Genomic DNA, 19,162 nt, shown 5'->3' with positions numbered 1-19,162 from the left:
ACCAAGCATAGTGCCAAATAATACTTATTACAATCGTTATCTATTTGAGAATTCTAATTTATTTCACCATAAGTTACCATACCATAGATTATGTCCTTTTTAAATGTAGTTTCTGTAAATGCTAGATTCGTCAGATCAGATCGTCATAGACCTTGGATTGAAAAAATGAAGTACAGGAAAAATATAAATTTTACAACTGCTAGATTTACAAGAACTTTATTTGTGACGAACTTGCTTCAAATTTTTTCTGTTTCAGTTTTATTCCCTGGTTTACTTTTCATTTGTACATTTTTTAGGGTGTTTCCCTCAAAGAAACACTACACATCAGTATTAAACTTTTACTTGAAACTGTTACCTTACTTAAAAATTACATTTACTAAGCAATTAAAAACTTGCACCTAACGTTCAAAAGGCTTGCCTACACAAAAGCTTCTAAAAGAATATGAGGAGAGCGGGAGGAGGTAGTTTATTTTGATAAGTTTTATCTAGAATAAAATATTATTTGAATAGACAGTTCTTGTTCTTAAAGCTTAACAAAAATGAATAAACTTGTTGTACTATTTTATTAGTAAATGATATGTACTTAAATAAACAAATTTAAACTTGAGACATTTTCAATTTATGACTCTCCAGATAACCAAAATTTAATTTGAGAGTTTGAACTGATATCATCAGTGTGTATTCTTAAATTTAGCATATTTTATAAAGTGGTAAACACAATATACTACAAACCTAAACAAGAACTTAGATGTATTCAAACTTAAAAAATGATCTCAGATTCATCTTTGTTCGATGGTTTGATTTTATTTATTATTTAGCCTAGGGGTAGGCAATATGCGGCCAATAACTTATATTAAAGCTTGAAAATACCTTGTGCAAATTAAATAAAGTTGAACTCTTTATTAACAAAATGTTTTTTCAAATTCTATTAATTTGAGTTTTAGTACACAGTAGTGCTTATTAACTGTTTGTTGACACCTCAATTTAGCCCTTTGTTTTACGTTTAAAGGTTTTTATAAAAGTTTAATATTTTTGAAAAAAACTGGTCTCAATTTTTTAAAAGTTATGTGCAGTAAACTGATAAACCAAAAAGTTTTTTATCATTAATAAAATAAATAAGTGAGTTTCTACTACAAATACTAGTTTCAATATGTTTTGTTGTATTTTATAATAAAAAGTAAAAAAAAGTTATTTTTAACAATTACAAAATACTGCTTTTATAAAATGTCTTAAATACAATTTTACTACTTATCAAAATTTATGTACACAGTAAGTAATTTCCCACACAACTGTGTATGGTTGAACATTTCATGCTTTGAAATTTGATATGTTAACTTTAAAACAAGAAACAGAATATTTTATTTTTAATTTACTTCAACAAAGTCAATAATGGTTGATCTTCAGCAAACTTTGTTGATTTTTAAGTTATGCTGATTATTTCCAGCACTTATAAATAAAAGTCTTTTTTTTGACAGAAAATCTCAAAAAAAGTATTCTTATTTTGCAAGACTGCTCAGTAAAATTGAAAATTAATTTAGAAACTCTGTATGTCTCTTGAATTTAATGCTGAGAAGATAAAACAAAACTAACTTTTTAGTAAACAATTCTCTAAAAAAAGTTAAAAACTATTTCCCTAAAATTTCTTTAAAATATTTCAATTTCATTTAGTTTGAAATAAATATAACTATTTTTTGATAAAAAACTAAGTTTTTTAAAGGTGACAAAACATTCTTTACCCATGATTAAATTTATGTGAAAAATATCTAGTTATATATATAGTTTTTATATTTTAGATAGATATTTTTCATTTATTTTTAAGAAAAAAGGCATAATGTTTTAAGTTTTTAATCCTATAAGGTAATTTTATAAGTTTGATAAAATTTATAGTGAAAAAAAAAAATATTATTCTTGTATACTAATTTTTTTAATTTATTTTTTCTTGAAAACAATAAATTTAACAAACTTAAAAAATGAAGTTAAAATAGAGCCTACATAAGTAGATTTAAAATTCCTATAAAAAATTTTTTGTAAAAATTCAAATTAGTTGGCAATCTTTTTCATTTATTCAGTAAAAAATTATAAGTTGTTAATATGAAAAATATTGTTAATTTTTGACTAATGAAAGTAGGAATAAGAAAACCTCAGCTTTCTTAAAACTTGAATTTTTTGCACCTACACAATTTATATTATTTCCAAAAAACTTTTGCTCTTGAAAATTTTGATGTCTAATATTTTATGATATTGATTTAAAACTTAACTAAAAAAACAATATTGTAGTCATTTTAAAGCCCAATTAGCTATTTTATTTCCAAAGCATTAAACACGTTTTGATTTCTGTTCTGTTTTCAAACAAAAAATTAAAAATATTGTGTGTTTTTAATTTGATTAACTAACATATTCTGTTATGAACCAGTTATAAGAAAGTTCTTTAAAATACATATTCTAATGTTACTGTATTTTTTTGTGATTTTAAATCTGTTTAAAAAGTATATTTATATATACATGTTTGTTTTGTTTGTTAAGTTTTGACCAAACCATCCATGTTCTAATATTTTAAAACTTTAAAGTTATTTTAAAATGTACATAAATTCACAAAGTATATTTTTATTGCTCATTGATTCTAAAGACAACAGATCAATTTTTTTGTGTAAAAGATGTAATTTTAAGTAAATATTTTTAAAAATCTGAGACATTTTAAATTTTCTTTTGGATTTAAATTTAATTTTGTCTTAGATTGATAGTTTAGCAAAAGATTTGAGTTATTAGTATGCAGTTGTTATTGATTCAATGTTTTTTGTTTTTAAATTATATTGTTTTTGAATACAAATTTAAATGTGTATGATTATATTCTATGTTAGATACTGATAATTTAAAGACTGCTGTTTTAACACAGACTTTATTTTGTACTTTTTGTTTATTTTATAGTATCAGTTTTATGGTATTTCAATTGCTAATTTTTACAGATGACAGACTTTACAGGGAAGAAAATCAGGCTCTTGAAGATGGTATGATGAATAAAGTCAGACAGCTTAAATCTGTAAGATTTTATCATTTATTTAACAAACTCCATTTATGTATTTAATTTTGTATTTTGTTAAAGTTTACTTCTTTTTTTTTAATTTATACTTATGCAAATATAAGTCCAGTAAAACTTTTAAAGTTTTAAAATTAAAAAAGACAAAAAACTTTGATTTTCACTTTAGCAAATTAATTTTGTCTTCTGTTAAAATAAGAACTGTATGAAACTCACCATGTTCTAAAATATTTCCAAAAAGATTAAGAGTTTTTTTTTTACATTTTAAAACAATAACAAAAATTGTTTAGTTTTACTTTGGTCAAATTATCTTCTGATTTAAATTTAAATCACTAAATTTAATATATGTATGAATAAATTCTTGAGCTTAGGTAATTTATACTTGGAATATTTAGATTAAGTTAGTAAGAAAGCAAAACTATTAATAGAGTCAATGAAGAATCTTTTAAACTTTATTATGAAAAACTTGCACTAACTGTATTATAAACTTCTCAATTTTTTTTTCACAGTTATCTATAGATATGGGATCAGAAATTAAAAATCAAAATCAACTGTTACAAGATATGGTAAGCAAATACAAAACAAATAGTTCTTATGTTTTTGTTTTTTAAACTAAAATGTGTATCACTGAATATTAGAATGTTAAGTTAACTTTAATTGTCTTGTTAAGGGCATAGGGGGGTAAACACCCTTTTTTGGTTTTTGATCTTATTTTATATAGTTTTTACTAAGCTACAAAATGATTTTTACAAATTTAAAAAATTCAAAATAGTTTTTGAGATATAGCCGGTCAAAGTTAGAGGCAACAATAGGTTCCTTAAGGGAGGCGCAAACTAAAATGGCAAAAATAGACTATTTCAGTAAAAATCTATCTTCTCCTACGTTTTTTAAGATAACTACCTAAAACTTACAGGAAATGTTCCTTGATATATTAAGAAAATTCTGTCAAAAGGAATTTTTTTTTAATTTAAAAATAAATTTTTTTATAAAAAATAATCAAAAAAAACAGAATTTTTTAGTTTTTTGTAATAAAATTTTTATTTTTACATTTTTTTAAATTCTGTTCATACAGAATTTTCCAAATATTGCAAGGAACATTTCCTAAAAATTTGAGGTAGTTATCTCAAAAAACGTAGGAGGAAATAGATTTTTAGTGATTTCTAGTTATTTGCCGTTTTAGTTTGCGCCTCCCATAAGGTTCCTATTATTGCCTCCAACTTTGACCGACTATATCTCAAAAATTATTCTGAATTTTTAAAATCTGTAAAAAGCATCTTGTAGCTTAGTAAGAACTATATAAAATAAGACAAAAAACCAAAAAAGGGTATTTACCCCCCTCTATGCCCTTAATGCGAAAATGCTATTAGCATAGTTTGTTTTTCAACTATTATATCTATTTTTTAACTTTGCTAAGTTTAGTGCTTAATACCTTTTAAAATGTCTTTTTAGATTACGGTTTAAGCCTATAACACTAAGCCTAAGTGAACTCGTATTACCATCAACATAAACAAGCACAAATTAGTTTAACCAAATCTAAATAATAATATTCATTCACAAGTAAGCATGCGAAAATTTGTTCTGATTTTGCTCAAGCAGATACAATCCAAGAGTTTACAGTGGGCTTTTTAACTTGACTCATAAACTTTTCACGTCACAGGACAACGACATGGACCGGACTGGCGACTACCTGAGAACCACGATGAACAACCTGAAAGTGAAACTGATGAGGGGCAGCGGCTCCATGCAGCTCTGGTTCAAAATGTTCCTGTTTGTTGCGGCGGTCTGCTTCGCGATGTACTTCCTCATCAGGCTGCGTTAGTGTCCTCGTTGTAGAATGTTTTAAATGTTCTTTATTTTAATTTTTCGTTTTCTGTTTTGCATTCACACACATGGATGTGTTGTGTTGCAACAAAAAAAAAAAAAAAATTGTTACCAAGTTTCAGTTTTTAATTTTTGGTAGTTGAAGTGCTAAAAATTAAGTTTTAAATGAGTAAAAACTATGTTTGTTTTTTTTAGAAATTATTTTTTAAAGAACTACTTGGTAAAAAATTAACACGTTAATTTTGATGTGAATAAATGTAGTTGGTGTAATTTGTACTAAATAGTTTTCGCTGTTTCTTGCTAGCTGCACTTTTGCAATTCCATAAGCTCCGTTGGAGTAGTTTTGTAAAAAAAAGTCTTTTTACCAAACATTTTATTTTTATTGGTGTTTTTCTTTTTTAATACCATCTTTATTTACAAATACGAATTTGTATGACTTTTTAGCTAAACATAAATAATATTTGTCTACATATTAAAAGTAGATGACCATTAGTTTTTGCCAAATTAAATTTTTGTATTTTGTCTAATAATCAATAAAATTAGCTTTTAAGAAAAATCTTTGTTAGCTTAAAAATTATATGATAAGTGTATTTAGTTGAACTGTTTAACTTTTTGCTAATAAACTTTACTAAATGCTTGTTTTTCGATTAAAGTGTTTATCTAATCAAATTTTGTATACATTTTTTTTAATAACTGTTCTTTAAATAATTACTTGTTAGTGCTTAGTTTTAATTAAATTTTTTTTGAAATTATCTACTTAAGAAAAATTCAAATTAGTTAATTATGATAATATAAGGGTGGATATTGTATCCTTAAATCTTTGTATCACACCATAAACAAATTATTAGAATTTTGACCAACGTTTGTTATTCTAATATAATAGCCTCAAAATTTTGATTTTTTGTAAATCTTTAGTTACCATTTTACATTACCTTATTTAAATTTATTGTAGATTAAAAAACACTTACCTGTAAACGTGACATAAATATGTCTTAAGTTTGAATAATCAAAATTTACAAACTTTTAAGTTTACATTTATTTCATTTCAACTGCAAGTTTCTTCTGAAGCTAGATATAAATATGATTTGTTTTGTCAGTAAAACAGAAAACTATAGTTACCTACAAAATTTGTATATAACATGTTTTAGACCACTATTGTTAACATTTTGAAGTTATTATTCTTACCTAGCATATAAGATCCTACTTGACTGAAGTCAAGTATCTTTCTGCTGTTTGTAACAGTAGTAGGTGTTTTGGGATTTGTGTTTTCAAGTAACCCTAACCGGAGGCCTAAATAAGAACAGTGAATTGTATAAAATTTTGTTATAAATATTTTTTATAAGACGGTTCCATGTGTTATGTACAGGGTTGCCAAAAAACCTAGAAACCTGGGTATAACTAGAATTTGACAATTTAGGCTAAAAATCTAAGAATTAAGAAATAATGTGAAAACTTCTATATATTTATTACTGTTTTCTTATAAAAGCTTTTTTTTACATTAGAATCAGATAATATAAATGGGGTTTACTGCTACTTTTATATACAAAAAGAGTATAAAAAGCAAGTAAATACTAAAATAAAAATAGTCATTATCCAAAAAAAAAAGTTCTTTGTTTATTTAAATAAGACAAAACTAAATAAAAACGTTATATAAGTCATGAACTTCTAACAAAAACCAGGGTTGCCAAAAAAACAGGAATACTGCCAAAACCTGGATTTTGAGAAGTTTAAAAAAAACCTAAATTCTTACATGTAAAGTAATGAAATTTTGATCATATACAAAAAACCTATCATATAAAAAAAACAATGAAAAAACTTCTATGTAAAAATCTTTCCAAGTAGCTTTACACTATTTGTTCAATGTTGATATACTATTTATGACTGTTTTTCCATATAATTAATTTTATACTACGTCTGGACCGAGAAAATAGTTCTTTGAAAAACCTGGAAGAAGTTTAAGAATCCTGGAAATTTTTTTTAAACTTTTGACAACCCTGATCAAAACTTTCAGTCTAAAAACACTTTTCTCTTAGTTCTTCTTGTAAATTCATTAAAAATGAACGCAAAAAAGTTTGCGGATTTAAAGTTACAGCATAAGCAAAAACTTCAGTTTTCTTTTTCATACCGCTTTGACTAAATCTTATAAGCTTGTCTCAATTGAAAAAGTTTCATTTGAAGTAGCCAATGATCTAACGAGCTTAGTGCGTTCAAAGCAGCAAATGCTCTACTCGTAGAATCAAAAACTTGGCAATCCATTCTTCCACAGAAATAGACAATTCCCAAAACATGCAACTTGTTTGATTTAACAATCAAGCTATGACTATATGTTCTTTCATTCATGCAATCGATGAATCGCCTAAGGATTATACGATTAAATAGTTTTTATTTCCAGAGACTTACGAAAACTCCGTCCACCCGAAACTCCAACTGTTTCCTCAAAAACTGTACAGACTGCACTTGCTCTCGTTCATGCTCGCAACTTTTCTCCAACAAATACTTTTCGTGTCAAAAGAAATTAACGTGGTTCTAACCACCAAAAACTAAGACATCATCAGTAAAAGCACGGGCATAAAAGTTAGTGACCCGACAGCTTAACAACACACTTCCATTTATTAGTGACCAAGGAAAATTTTCTACCGTTTTTACAAATCTGTCATCTGTATTCACATCACAAGAAACGCAAACACCGCCTCCACAGCACACTGCTTTATGACTGTATCGTCCTGACATCATTGGTGCTAATTCTTTTGCGACCGTTAGTTCCTTCTCAAGCAGTGTTGAGTGCTAATCTACCTTCGAGTTCGTAAGGATACACAAAAATCACCACTAGCTATAACGCTGAACGAATTTTGAATGCAAGACCTGTGCGAATAAAAAGTACTTGGTTTCTTATGATAGGGACTTTTTATGTTTTGTAAATTTTGTATTAGCAACGCAACACAGTAACATATATCATTAAAACACATCTTCATTTTCGCAACGCGGTTGAAAGAACCTTCTAATAGCAAAGGAAGACGAACTTTCAACAAAAGATCTTTTGCTACATTTCTTCTTTTTTCAAAGTCATAATTGACCCATTTGTAAACTGCAATTTAGACTTCTATTTCTGAGTTAATGAGTAATTAAGAGCTAGAAATTAACTTTGCAAACTGGATATAAATTTGTTCTAAAAAGTTATAAGTGTCGTAAACTATAGTGAAAAATCGTTGTATGTAGCGAAAAGATCTAAGATATTTGTATTGAGAAGAAAATATTTTACTACACCATGGTATGTAGCCACATTTTGAAAATTAACTTTGTACCTAACTTTTTAAAGAATTCTATTAGTTAGGTTATTATACAGTAAAGTGCTGTTAGCTTTAAAACTGTTATGAAGCTGCGGTCATCTTTTGTTTTATTTCCTGTAATTATTTTAAAACTTAAAATATAAGTAAAAATCTATATGCAAAATTTTGCTATGCATATTAGGTTTGATCATGAAAACATATAGACTATAACAAAATGTTTTACAGTATATAAAATATTTTTGAGGCAATTTGTTGATTTTCTTAGAGTTATATTATAAGACGATGGATGGTATTTGAATTAGATAAATTTGTTGTTGCTTGATATATATATCTATTGATAAATAAAGTTGCACAAAAATAAACTTCTCTTGGACCAACTGTTTCTGCGTTCAACACGCATCCTCAGCCAAGTATTTTATCCAATTAAAGGCAAACTTTTAAGTACAGTACCAAAATTGTAAAAATTAGATATTACGTAAAAGTACAACAATTAATTAGTGCATTTTGAACAACAGTAATAACACATTTTTATATAAATAGTATTCGGTAATGTAAACAAGGTTGCCACTTTACCTGGAAACCTTGAAAAACCTGGAATTTGAGAAATTTTGAAAAAAAAACCTGGAAAAACCTAGAATTTCGTACAAAAATCAATAAAAAAACCTTGAATTTTAACAACTTTCACATGTTCAGTTGTAAAATTTCAATTTGACGCAAAAGTCTACCATATAAATAAAAAAAAATTTGTCATGATCAAAAAATTTTTTTATTAAAAAACATATTTGAAGTAGCTTTACAGTATCTTTTCAATAACTTTACAATAATTTAACATAGTTTCTTATCTTTAACTTAATTCTAAACTATAAATAGACCCAAAAATGTGTAATTTTTTTGAATAAAAACAAAATCTGCTTCGATTAACTCAGTTTATTAAACGTTGCAAAATATAATAAAACAGTAACAGATATAACAAAACATTCAAAAAATTAGCTAGTTAAGAAGTGAAAAAACTTAGATTTCTAAATTCATCTAGAAAAAAGGCAAAGAAATACTTTTATAACAGATTATAATATAATAATTATTACAGTTGCTTATATTTTATCTCATACCGCTAATTGCCATAAGTGTTACGCATACACCATAAAACACCAAGTAAAAGAAAGGCACAAAAGTCAGTAATTTTACAAAACAGCGGTACAAACGGTTAGTGCAAGATTTGCACGTTGATAACACAATCACATTCGTAATACAGTATATAACAAATACAACAAAATATTGAGCAAGTAGCACATGGAGGTTGCTAGGTTTGAAGGGGAGCAAATAATTTGCGATTAATGGGCAAAACCATACCAACATAAATGACATGAGTAGGGAGGTCAGCACAGCCTTGAAATATCGGTAGTATTGGCTTTTGTGTCGAAAACAGCTTGGCAATGAGATCAGCAATATCATCGGCATGAAATAAAGTTGAACAAACATGCCCAGGGCAATAAGAACATTTGGTGACGTAGAGAAGTTTTCTGTGGGAAATTTCACCAAGTTTTCAGCATCGTAATTCATTACAATATCTTCAGTCATTTTGTCTGCAAATAATAGCTACTAGGATGAAAAATATCTGTTTTGAAAATAAACTGATTGTTGAAAATAAATTAATTTTAACCTTTTAAGCAGCCTTTTAACTTTTTTATTAAAAATCTAGTCTTAGAAGTTAGCCAAGTATGTACGCTTTTAAAAAACATAGATAAAATACACAACTTGTTCAACTTAAATATTTCATATTAAAATTGACTGAAATAGTAAAAATTTATTGATATTAGAATTTGTGATTTATTCTAAATAGAATTAGCAAAACATTTTTGTCCTAGCCTAAAACTTTGAAAACTAAATGTTGGAAAAATAAGTCTACTAATTACTTATTTTAATTAACAAACAGACTTTGATTTCAAAAAAAAATAACTAAGGTAAAACCAAATGAAATTCCGTCTAAAAAAAGCAACTTTAATATTAAATCTGTTTCAATGAAAAATTAGACCAGTTTAAAACAAATCAAAATATTTTGAATTATTGCAATCAAATTTTTTAGAGGTAAAGTTTACTTTTAACCGTAATAACAGAAAGTTGTATTGTGTATGTTTTTTAAAAAACAATATAAAATGTTCTTTTCTGTAATATTAGAGTGTTTTGCTTCTGTATACTTGTTAACGTTTAATAAATATATAATTTAAATTTAAAAGTAAATAACATCCCTTAAAAACAAACCTAACTTTAACAACAGCTTCACTGTTAATCCAATCTAACTGGTTTTATTCTAATTTCAAAATAAACAACATTAAATTATCAAATGAATTATTTAGATTAGAGAATTCAAGTATTTAATTTATAGATTCTAGTTAAGTAATCAAGAAGAGTTGAACATATTTGATTACAATATCAACAGACTGATAACTATGAATTTCAATTAAAAGGTAAAGCTTTATTTAAAAAGTTTAAACTAATAAAAAATCTTTTTATAAATTAGAACACGTAATAACTATATATTTAAATAGTTAAATAATATGATATTTTTGATATAAATTTTAAGCCGTAAAATCTTAAAAATAAACGATCATTTACTGCTAGATAGTTAAAATTTTTGCTGAAAATAAAAATCAAACTTACTTCGTTATGTATTTTAAAAACAAGTTCGTTTAAATTAAAAATATTATATTTATTTTCTGAAGAGTTTTGTGAGTCAACAAGTAAACCTGTTTTTCTTATTTTCGTAGTTTTCAGCATTTTTAACGAAAATAATATAGCTAGTTAATAAGCATTAGCTTTTTTAAAATTTATAAAAATTTATTTTTAATCATGATCATATCAATAATGTATGCAAACATCTACAGCCATGAAAAATAGTTAAAAACAAACTAAAGAAAAAACAAATTGAATTCGTAGAATAGCTTTAACAAGATAGTTTTTTTTAGTTTATATCAAAGTTTGTACGTCAACATTTTTAGATATATATGTTTATGTTCTCTATGTTAGTCCAAATAAAAGGACTAGTGCATTTTTAACCCTCAAATGGACGACACAATTAAGTTTGTCAACTCCATACCGAACAATCTCGTTAGGTTTTTTAGTAGTTTACTAAAATACTTAGTAATTTTATGCTTAAAACTTTCACAAAGAGTCATACTTTTGCACACTAATTTATCATAATTCTAAACTTCAGATCATGTTTTATAACTTTCATGTTAAAACCTGCACACCGGAAAAATTTTCAAATTGGTGAAAGGTATTTTTTACTTTTGATTTTGTAGGTGTAAAATCAGAATATATACGTTGGTAATTTTTAGAAAAAATTAAGTTTGTACGTGCAGTACAGTGCACAACGCCTTTAATGTCACCACATTTTTAATTTTCTGAAAACGGTTATAAAATAAAAGCTGAATATCGATATGAAATTTATCCTCTTAGTATTGTGGTTTTAAAACGTTTTGAAATTTCGATTGATAAATTTCTTTTTACAGTTTGAATTTGTCATTGGTTTGTGAATAATAAACTTTTGTGTGCCCGTATACTTGGTAATATAGTAAAAATAAAATAGTTTAGTTTAAAGTAGTATGGTTGTATGGTTTACTATCTTAATAAAAATTTTAAACTATAATACACAATTAAAATAATAGTTTACTTTTTAAAATTACTAAGTTTTATTATAAACACATAGTAGACTGCATTAGTCTATAATCTAGATCCTTGATACAGCTAGCAAAATTTGCAAAATTTTTAATTATGCTTTACATTACAAAGTATTTTGTAAATGTTTGTGATTAAGTTCTTTTGACAAGATTTAAAAAAAAACAATGGTAGTTTAACAAATTAGACATTATTTAGATAAATTCTTGTTTTATACTGTTATGTGCCTTCAAACAACTTACTTTTTTTGTACATGTTTTTAATTCTATTTATTTAATAAATCCACAACTTTTTTTTATCGTTGTACAGTTTCCATAAATATCCAGATAAAATATTAATATTCTTATAAGTCAGTATTTAGTAAGTATGCTTGAAAATCTAATATGCTTTTAAAGTGTGCTTAACTAGATCAGTAGTTTAAGATGTATGAAAGCTTTTGGACTTAACCACAAATAAGTATTTTAAAGAAGAGATATTTCTAATTACAACAGTTTGATATTTTTTTCCTATTTTGGTGAGACATCATTAGACAATTTTAGCTGATCTATTTTAAAGTATTTGTAAATATGTAGATAAAAAATATTTATTTTTTCTTAACAAGTTTTTTTCGAAGCCACAATTTTGAGTATTCTAGAAATCCACTGATATTAAAAAATTCGTAGTTTTTCTATCAAATTATCAATGTGATAACTAAAGCGTTTTACTTTGTATATAAATACTTTTTTAGATAATTGGCTGTCCTGTAATGAAATCTACACTCGTTTCCATTGTTAAAGAATATTCCGCTAGTTTGCGCATTAGAACTTTATTCCTTTTAGAAATAATGAACAACAAAAATAACCATGAAACAGCTCACTTAACTTCAGGTCTTGAGCCGTACGCGGTTAGATTTTGTTATTCGTTACTTTGTACGTATATGCATTAGTATCATTCCTGTAGTCATTGTATAACTGTCTTTTTTTGTGCTGGATATAATTTTTTATTCGTTTACGAGATCCATGTAATTAAACTAACCATTGGTTTTTATGGTTTGCTCTTGGTGCAGTGTGAATAGACAGAAAAAGTACTAAAATGAAAAAAGGTTTTATAAACTTTGTTTAAAGTGTATTTTTATAAAAAGAAGTTAATTATGACATAGGTAAATAGTTCTTAACACGTCATTTGTACCGTAAGACACATAAAAAGAAAAAAAAAAGTGTTTTTATGAGAGTGTATAGTTTTTTACTCAATTGTGCTTTAAGTACAACATTCAAAAAATTTCTAAGAATAACTTTTGATCAAATTTTTATTCAATGGCTTAAAAATTGGCTGTTAAGTATTCAGAAACTGAATTAGTTTCATAAATAAAACCCGTAAGATTAAATGATTAATGTAGTCTTTGGCAGATCTAGCAGCAGGACACTGATTGAGTATTGCCTTAAGTATAAAATAAGAAATAACATTCTTGTAAGCTAGGCCCATATTAGGCACTTATTTTAATTAAGTAAGTTGATACATAATTCCTTATATGGTAACCCGAAAAACAAGAAAAATTTTTCTTTTAGCAACGTTGATTTTTTTCAGAAAAACATACTTTTTTAATATAAATTTAGAAAACTTTGCTTTAAAAAAAGAACTCTAGCTAAACTTAAACAAGACTAATACATTCGAAAACACTTTTAAACTTTTTTATCGACATATGAGTTATGATATGAAAATAATTTTTTTTTGGTTCAGTTTTACTTTTATTTGTGAAAAGTTTTTAAACAGCGCTTTAGTTTGCAACTCAATGTTTTAATTAAAGTTTTCGAAATGTGTTTTTAATATTACTGTACAGTTATTTTAATATAATTAACAATATTATTGTTTTTAGTCACTTTAATTGTTTAACAATAACTCTACTAAACTTATTTTATTAAAAATACAGCTGTTTTCTCAATGGTAAACTTTTTAACTACCTTATTGACAGACTAAATTACTTAAAAAACATGTTATTTGAAACAAAGAATTAACTATTATTTCTTTTTTAACTTTAAAAAATAGTTTTTAATATCTTATAAAAGTTTAAATTTTTTTCTAGAACAAATATCATAAACTAATTAAGTTTAGATTAATCATTAAAAGCATTTGTTTTTGCTAGTGATGTACCGGACCCGGATCCGGACTTTTTTTTAAAATTAGAATCCGGCCGGAACCGGATCCGGACTTTTTTTTTAATTAAAATCCGGCCGGAACCGGATCCGGAATTTTTTTTCAAATTAGAATCCGGCCGGATCCGGATATCAGACAAAAATGGCAATATCCGGCCGGACCCGGATAGTGAGTCCGGTACATCACTAGTTTTTACCCAAACTAGTTAAGCTTAAAATGTTATATATAAAACTTTTCTTTTCACATGCTTTATAGTCTAATCTAACGACAAATTATTTATAATGTCCTTTATATTTTTTATAATGTTGGTATGTCATGATATCAACAAGAATATCATTTTACTATAACATATACTATGATAATAATAATAAAAATGATAACCATAAAGGTTATGGTTTTGTGCCAAAATTTTGTGGATTTTATTTCACAAAACTTTATCCATTAAATAAGTTCCTTTAAGGAAAACAAAATAAATTTATTTAGAAAATTATTCTATAAACTACCTCTGAGATTTTCAGTTTTATGTTAATTACTAAAACATTTAACTATACTTTTTTATGGAAAGTAATGAAAAATTTTAATACAGGGTTGCTAAAAAAATTAGAAACCTGTAATTTGATAATTTTGGCAAAAAACTAGAACTTTAAAAAAAAACTAGATAAACTTGGAATTTTAAACAAAAAAAAAACCTGGAAAAACTTAAAACTCTAAACAATTCTACTTGCCAAATACGAAAATCTAGTTTAACACAAAAAGTCTACCACAAAGATAAAACTATTCTGTCAATATCAAAACAAAATTATTAAAAATCAAATTATAAGTAGGTTTATTAAAGCAATCCCGTTAATAGTATATTTCATTTATGATTTATTCCAACTTAAACTCTAAAATATAGTTGTTAAGACTGTTTTTAACACCAACTAGAGTTTTTTTTTTAGTTTTATTTTATTAAGGTTGCTATCAAATCAGGTCAATTTGTTATTTGTTTATATATTATATACAAAAGATAAATAGAGTAAAACTTAAGGTTTTTTTTATAAAACTTAACCAGTAAAAGTTAATTACATGGAATCATTTATATAACTTTTATTTTAACGTTTACTACTTAGTTCTTGATCACACTATATCATTTAAACTCAATGATCTGTTTATTTTTTGTTTTTAGAAACTCTTATTTCATTATTATTATTTTTTTTATTTAATCAATTTATATTTAAAACTAGGCTACGTTTCAGTGAACACTTATTTTGAAGTGCTCTTTTTTTAATAAAGAATAATATATACATTTTTGCTACCTCATGTTTATAAAATCATTTAAGTTACATTTAACACATTCGGAAGACTCAGACTATTATTTAAAGCTTAAGTAGAAGTAATTATTTGAATGAAAAAATTTTTTAAGGTATTTCAAGTAATAATTTTAGTAAAAATTTGTAATTTTATGCAGGTTAAACCTAACAATAGTTTTCTTATCTTTGAAACTTAGTTTAAAGACAGACTTTTTGTTTAAGAACAGGTATAAAATTATTTATATTTGTATAACTACTTAAAGTATACATTTTTTCCCTATAGACAAATGAAGATAGGTTGTGGGTTCAGTGCAACTTATATCTCACATAATATATTTTTATTATATTTTAATAGTACTAACTAGGTTTCTGTAAATGTATATTTAATCAAAACTATACGGAAGCTTCCAATTTTTTTTTGGGGTTTAATTGCTAATTTATAGTGAAAATTACTTAAGTTATAGGTAAAGTTGATTAAGGATACTATAACTTAAAAAAATAAAGTAAGTAAACTAATACATTCCACAGTAGGTTGGTAAGTTGGTTAACAGCAACTGAATTTTAAGATTACCAGAAAATCAAAACAAGTTTTGTGTAGTTGGATAAAATTTAATTTGTTTGTTACCCAAAGTTTTTGTATTCGTTTTTTTTTCTGATTCAACTGTTTTAAAAGTTACGTAAGTTGAAGTGAGCTAATATTTAGAGTTTTAAAAATTTAAAGTTACCAAAACTTTAGCATAAATTTTCCTCAAAATTAAGAACTTAATAAACTACAAAAAAAATACTTATAATTATGGCTACTTTTTACCTTTTTTTTGATATGGTGAATAAGTAAAGAGAAAATCATTTGGGGGTGCACAAAATATTTAGGGTACACGCAAAAATTATTTAAAGTTTTTTATTACATTTATTTATTTTAAGCGATATACTTAAATGATAAAGTTAAATTCTGCCCTGGTGTTTTATCTGAATTTCATAAATTGACCATTTTAGATATAAGACTATTCTGGTCTTTTAACTCAATTATCTTTCTTTAAGTTAACTGTCTTCTTAACATCTTCAATAAAAGAAAGATAAAATCTGAATGTCCCGAACTATTGTCCTTACTCCATTGCTTGGGTTAATGAGCAGAAAGTCCAGTATGTCAATGAGCTACAACCATGATAGAGATTTAATAGACTTAATTTGAAAGGTTAATATTTGTTGTTTTTTAGTAATAATTTTCAAATTACAATATTACGCTCAATAACCCAAATTCCTTATTTTTAAACCAACAGAGTTTATGTTAAACACTCTTTGAACTAAACAACCATTCTTACATGATACTAAAAGTAGTTTCACTAATAATTATAATTTAAAACAAATTATTATACTTACAGGAATATTTAGAAAATAATTTTAAATACCCTAACATTTTGTGAAGTAAATTTACTCTTCTCTTTAAATACATCAAGTAACAGTTTATATATATAAAAGTTGAATAAAATATTGGCTTAGATTAAAACAGAGTTGCCTTACTCTAAGGCTAGTTTGAACTTTTCAAAAATTTTGTGAAAAATTAAAGCTGGCTTGGGTTTTTAGCTCAGGCTACTTAGGTCTGCTTTTTAAGAAACTTTAAGCTAGTGATATTTATTAGTTTCTGATTTTGAATTTTTATTCTTTATGATTTTCTAATATATTCTAACTATTTAGTTCTTTTTTTTAACAAGAAAATCTTAGGGAATTATCCTTGACCAACTGTATATTTCCCAGCTTTTGAACTTTTCTACTATTCTTTTTTCAAGTACGGATGGATTCAGACTAGTTTGATGTAACTCTGGCTAGATTTTTTATTAAGATTAATGATTTTACTCTAAAAATTGAAAATTTGATATTTTTTTTTTCAGTTCTAGATTTTAGTATAAGCTAGGGTTACCTTTCACTCATGCTAGTAAAACTTTTCTTTATAATAAAATCTGACTTATGTTTTTTTTCACAAATGCTTTTATATACAAATATGCAATGCTTTTATATTTCAGATTTCTAAAGTTTTTTTTAGGTCTAACTTATCTTATTACAATAATGTTTATCTTTACACATGTTCAGCTTTTGACTATCTCTTTTTTTTAAATAGTTAAAATGACCCAGGTTAGTATGATAACTCATGCTGGGTTAGTATAAGTATACTCAGGATAAGTAAGGTCATTTAGAACTTTTGAAAAACCTAAGGATGACTTAGTATATTTCAGGCTTTTTTTACTAGTTTAAAATAAGTCTTGCCAGTTTGAATTTTGTTTACTAAAGAATCTCAGTATTGTTTCATAACTTCAGAAAATCTCAGCCCAGTGTTTTCTAGATCTTGAATTATTTTTTTTTTTTAATTTCATATTCTGATATTTTATAGCCAACTTAGTTTAAACTTTGATGATTAAAAAAAATTATTTTTTTAAGTATATATTTCAGATTTTTTCAGGTGATTAAAAATCAGGATGATTCAGGAAAATTTAAAATCATTTAAGATAGTTTTTTGACCAAAAAACCCTGTTTTTGCTTGTTATTAGTTACTCATACTGAATTTTTTCTGGTTTCAAGAAAACTACACCTAAGAATTATACTCCTTATAAAATCATTAACTCTTTTAAATATAACTTTAACTACTAACTAGGAATCTATAAGTTATAAATGTTCTAATTTTAATAATTTTACCAGTAAGTTTATAATATAATAGTTCAAAATAATTGTTCCTTTATGCTTTGCAAACATTCTTGAAAACTAATTAAGAATTTGTTTTTTTTTTGTACTGTAATAATATGTGACTTAAAAAATTCACGTAAGTTTTCACTATTTTGTGAAATATTGAATTAGTTTTCTCTCTTTTAATTATAATTTATTATAATACAATAAAAATATTATTTGTTTCAAGTGTTTTATAGTTCTTTAATTTTTTAGTTTACCTGAAAATTGCTAATTATTACTATTTTTCAATAATTTTATTCTGAAATTGGAATAATAAAGGTTAGTTTCAAGTTTTTTTAGATTTTAATTAAAACTTTTACTAGTAAGGATTTTTTTTAATAATCAGGTCAGCTTAGAATTTTTTCTAAACATAATATTAGTTTTTTGAAATTAAAACTTTTTTGCTTAAAAAATAATGTTTTAATTTGTAAGTATTATGTCTGTTTGTTTTATCTATGATATTTCAGGTGTTCAAACTTTATCAACAATATCTTTTTCAGTGTTTAGGTCTTACTAGTGTTTTGACAGTCTTTTGGATCAAAAAGTGACATTCCTGGTATTAGTACAAAAAAAACTTAACTTGAGCTAAGCCAGAATTTTAAAATATTTAAAAAATATGATAAGATTCAAGTAATTACAGTTAACTATTTAATTTTAGTGTATAATACCAACCTTAACTTACTATTTAAATTCAAATTTTATTGTTTATATTTTTTTAGAGATAAATAAAAAAGGTTTACTAGAGTTAAAATTCAACACAATTTTTTTTTCCAAAATTAATCTTAATATCTTTTGTAATGTTTTAATTAGATTAAAAGGCATTTAGTTGTTTACAAAAAAAATATATCTTCACATACTCAGGATAAATTTTAGGATAGTTTAAAATTTTAAAAACTTGGACATTGTATGAAGTTTTTGAAAAATTATACAAGCACATAATTGTTTGAACTTTTTCATATAAAATTCAGACCAGTTTTTATATATTACTTGAGTATTTGGCTATAATTTTATAATTCCTTTTTTGTTTATTAATAAAGTTTTTTAAATATTTTAACTTTAAGTTGTATATTTTGTCATTTCATTTTTTATTTTTTTGTCAATACTATTATTTTTTATTTACTTGATGAATCTCAAACTGGTTTTTTGTCACTAAAACTTAAAAGACTGACAATTCCAAAACAAACTTTTAATCAAATTACATTATAGTTTTA

General features: G+C 25.1%; 1 protein-coding gene across 1 annotated transcript; it reads left to right on the top strand.

Moving 5' to 3' along the window:
* Window positions 1-350: 350 nt before the first annotated feature.
* LOC145842505 (BET1 homolog) lies at window positions 351-5,496 on the top strand. The gene is made up of 4 exons (XM_082949962.1): window positions 351-461; window positions 2,964-3,037; window positions 3,544-3,600; window positions 4,692-5,496. The coding sequence occupies exons 1-4, from the start codon at window positions 443-445 to the stop codon at window positions 4,851-4,853; spliced, it is 312 nt and encodes a 103-aa protein (XP_082806088.1). The 5' UTR covers window positions 351-442; the 3' UTR covers window positions 4,854-5,496.
* Window positions 5,497-19,162: the final 13,666 nt, after the last annotated feature.

The sequence above is a fragment of the Thalia democratica genome, chromosome 8 (genome assembly GCF_965202585.1).
Source record: "Thalia democratica chromosome 8, ktThaDemo2.hap1.1, whole genome shotgun sequence".
Taxonomy (NCBI): domain Eukaryota; kingdom Metazoa; phylum Chordata; class Thaliacea; order Salpida; family Salpidae; genus Thalia; species Thalia democratica.
This window is presented reverse-complemented; position numbering and strand designations above follow the sequence as displayed.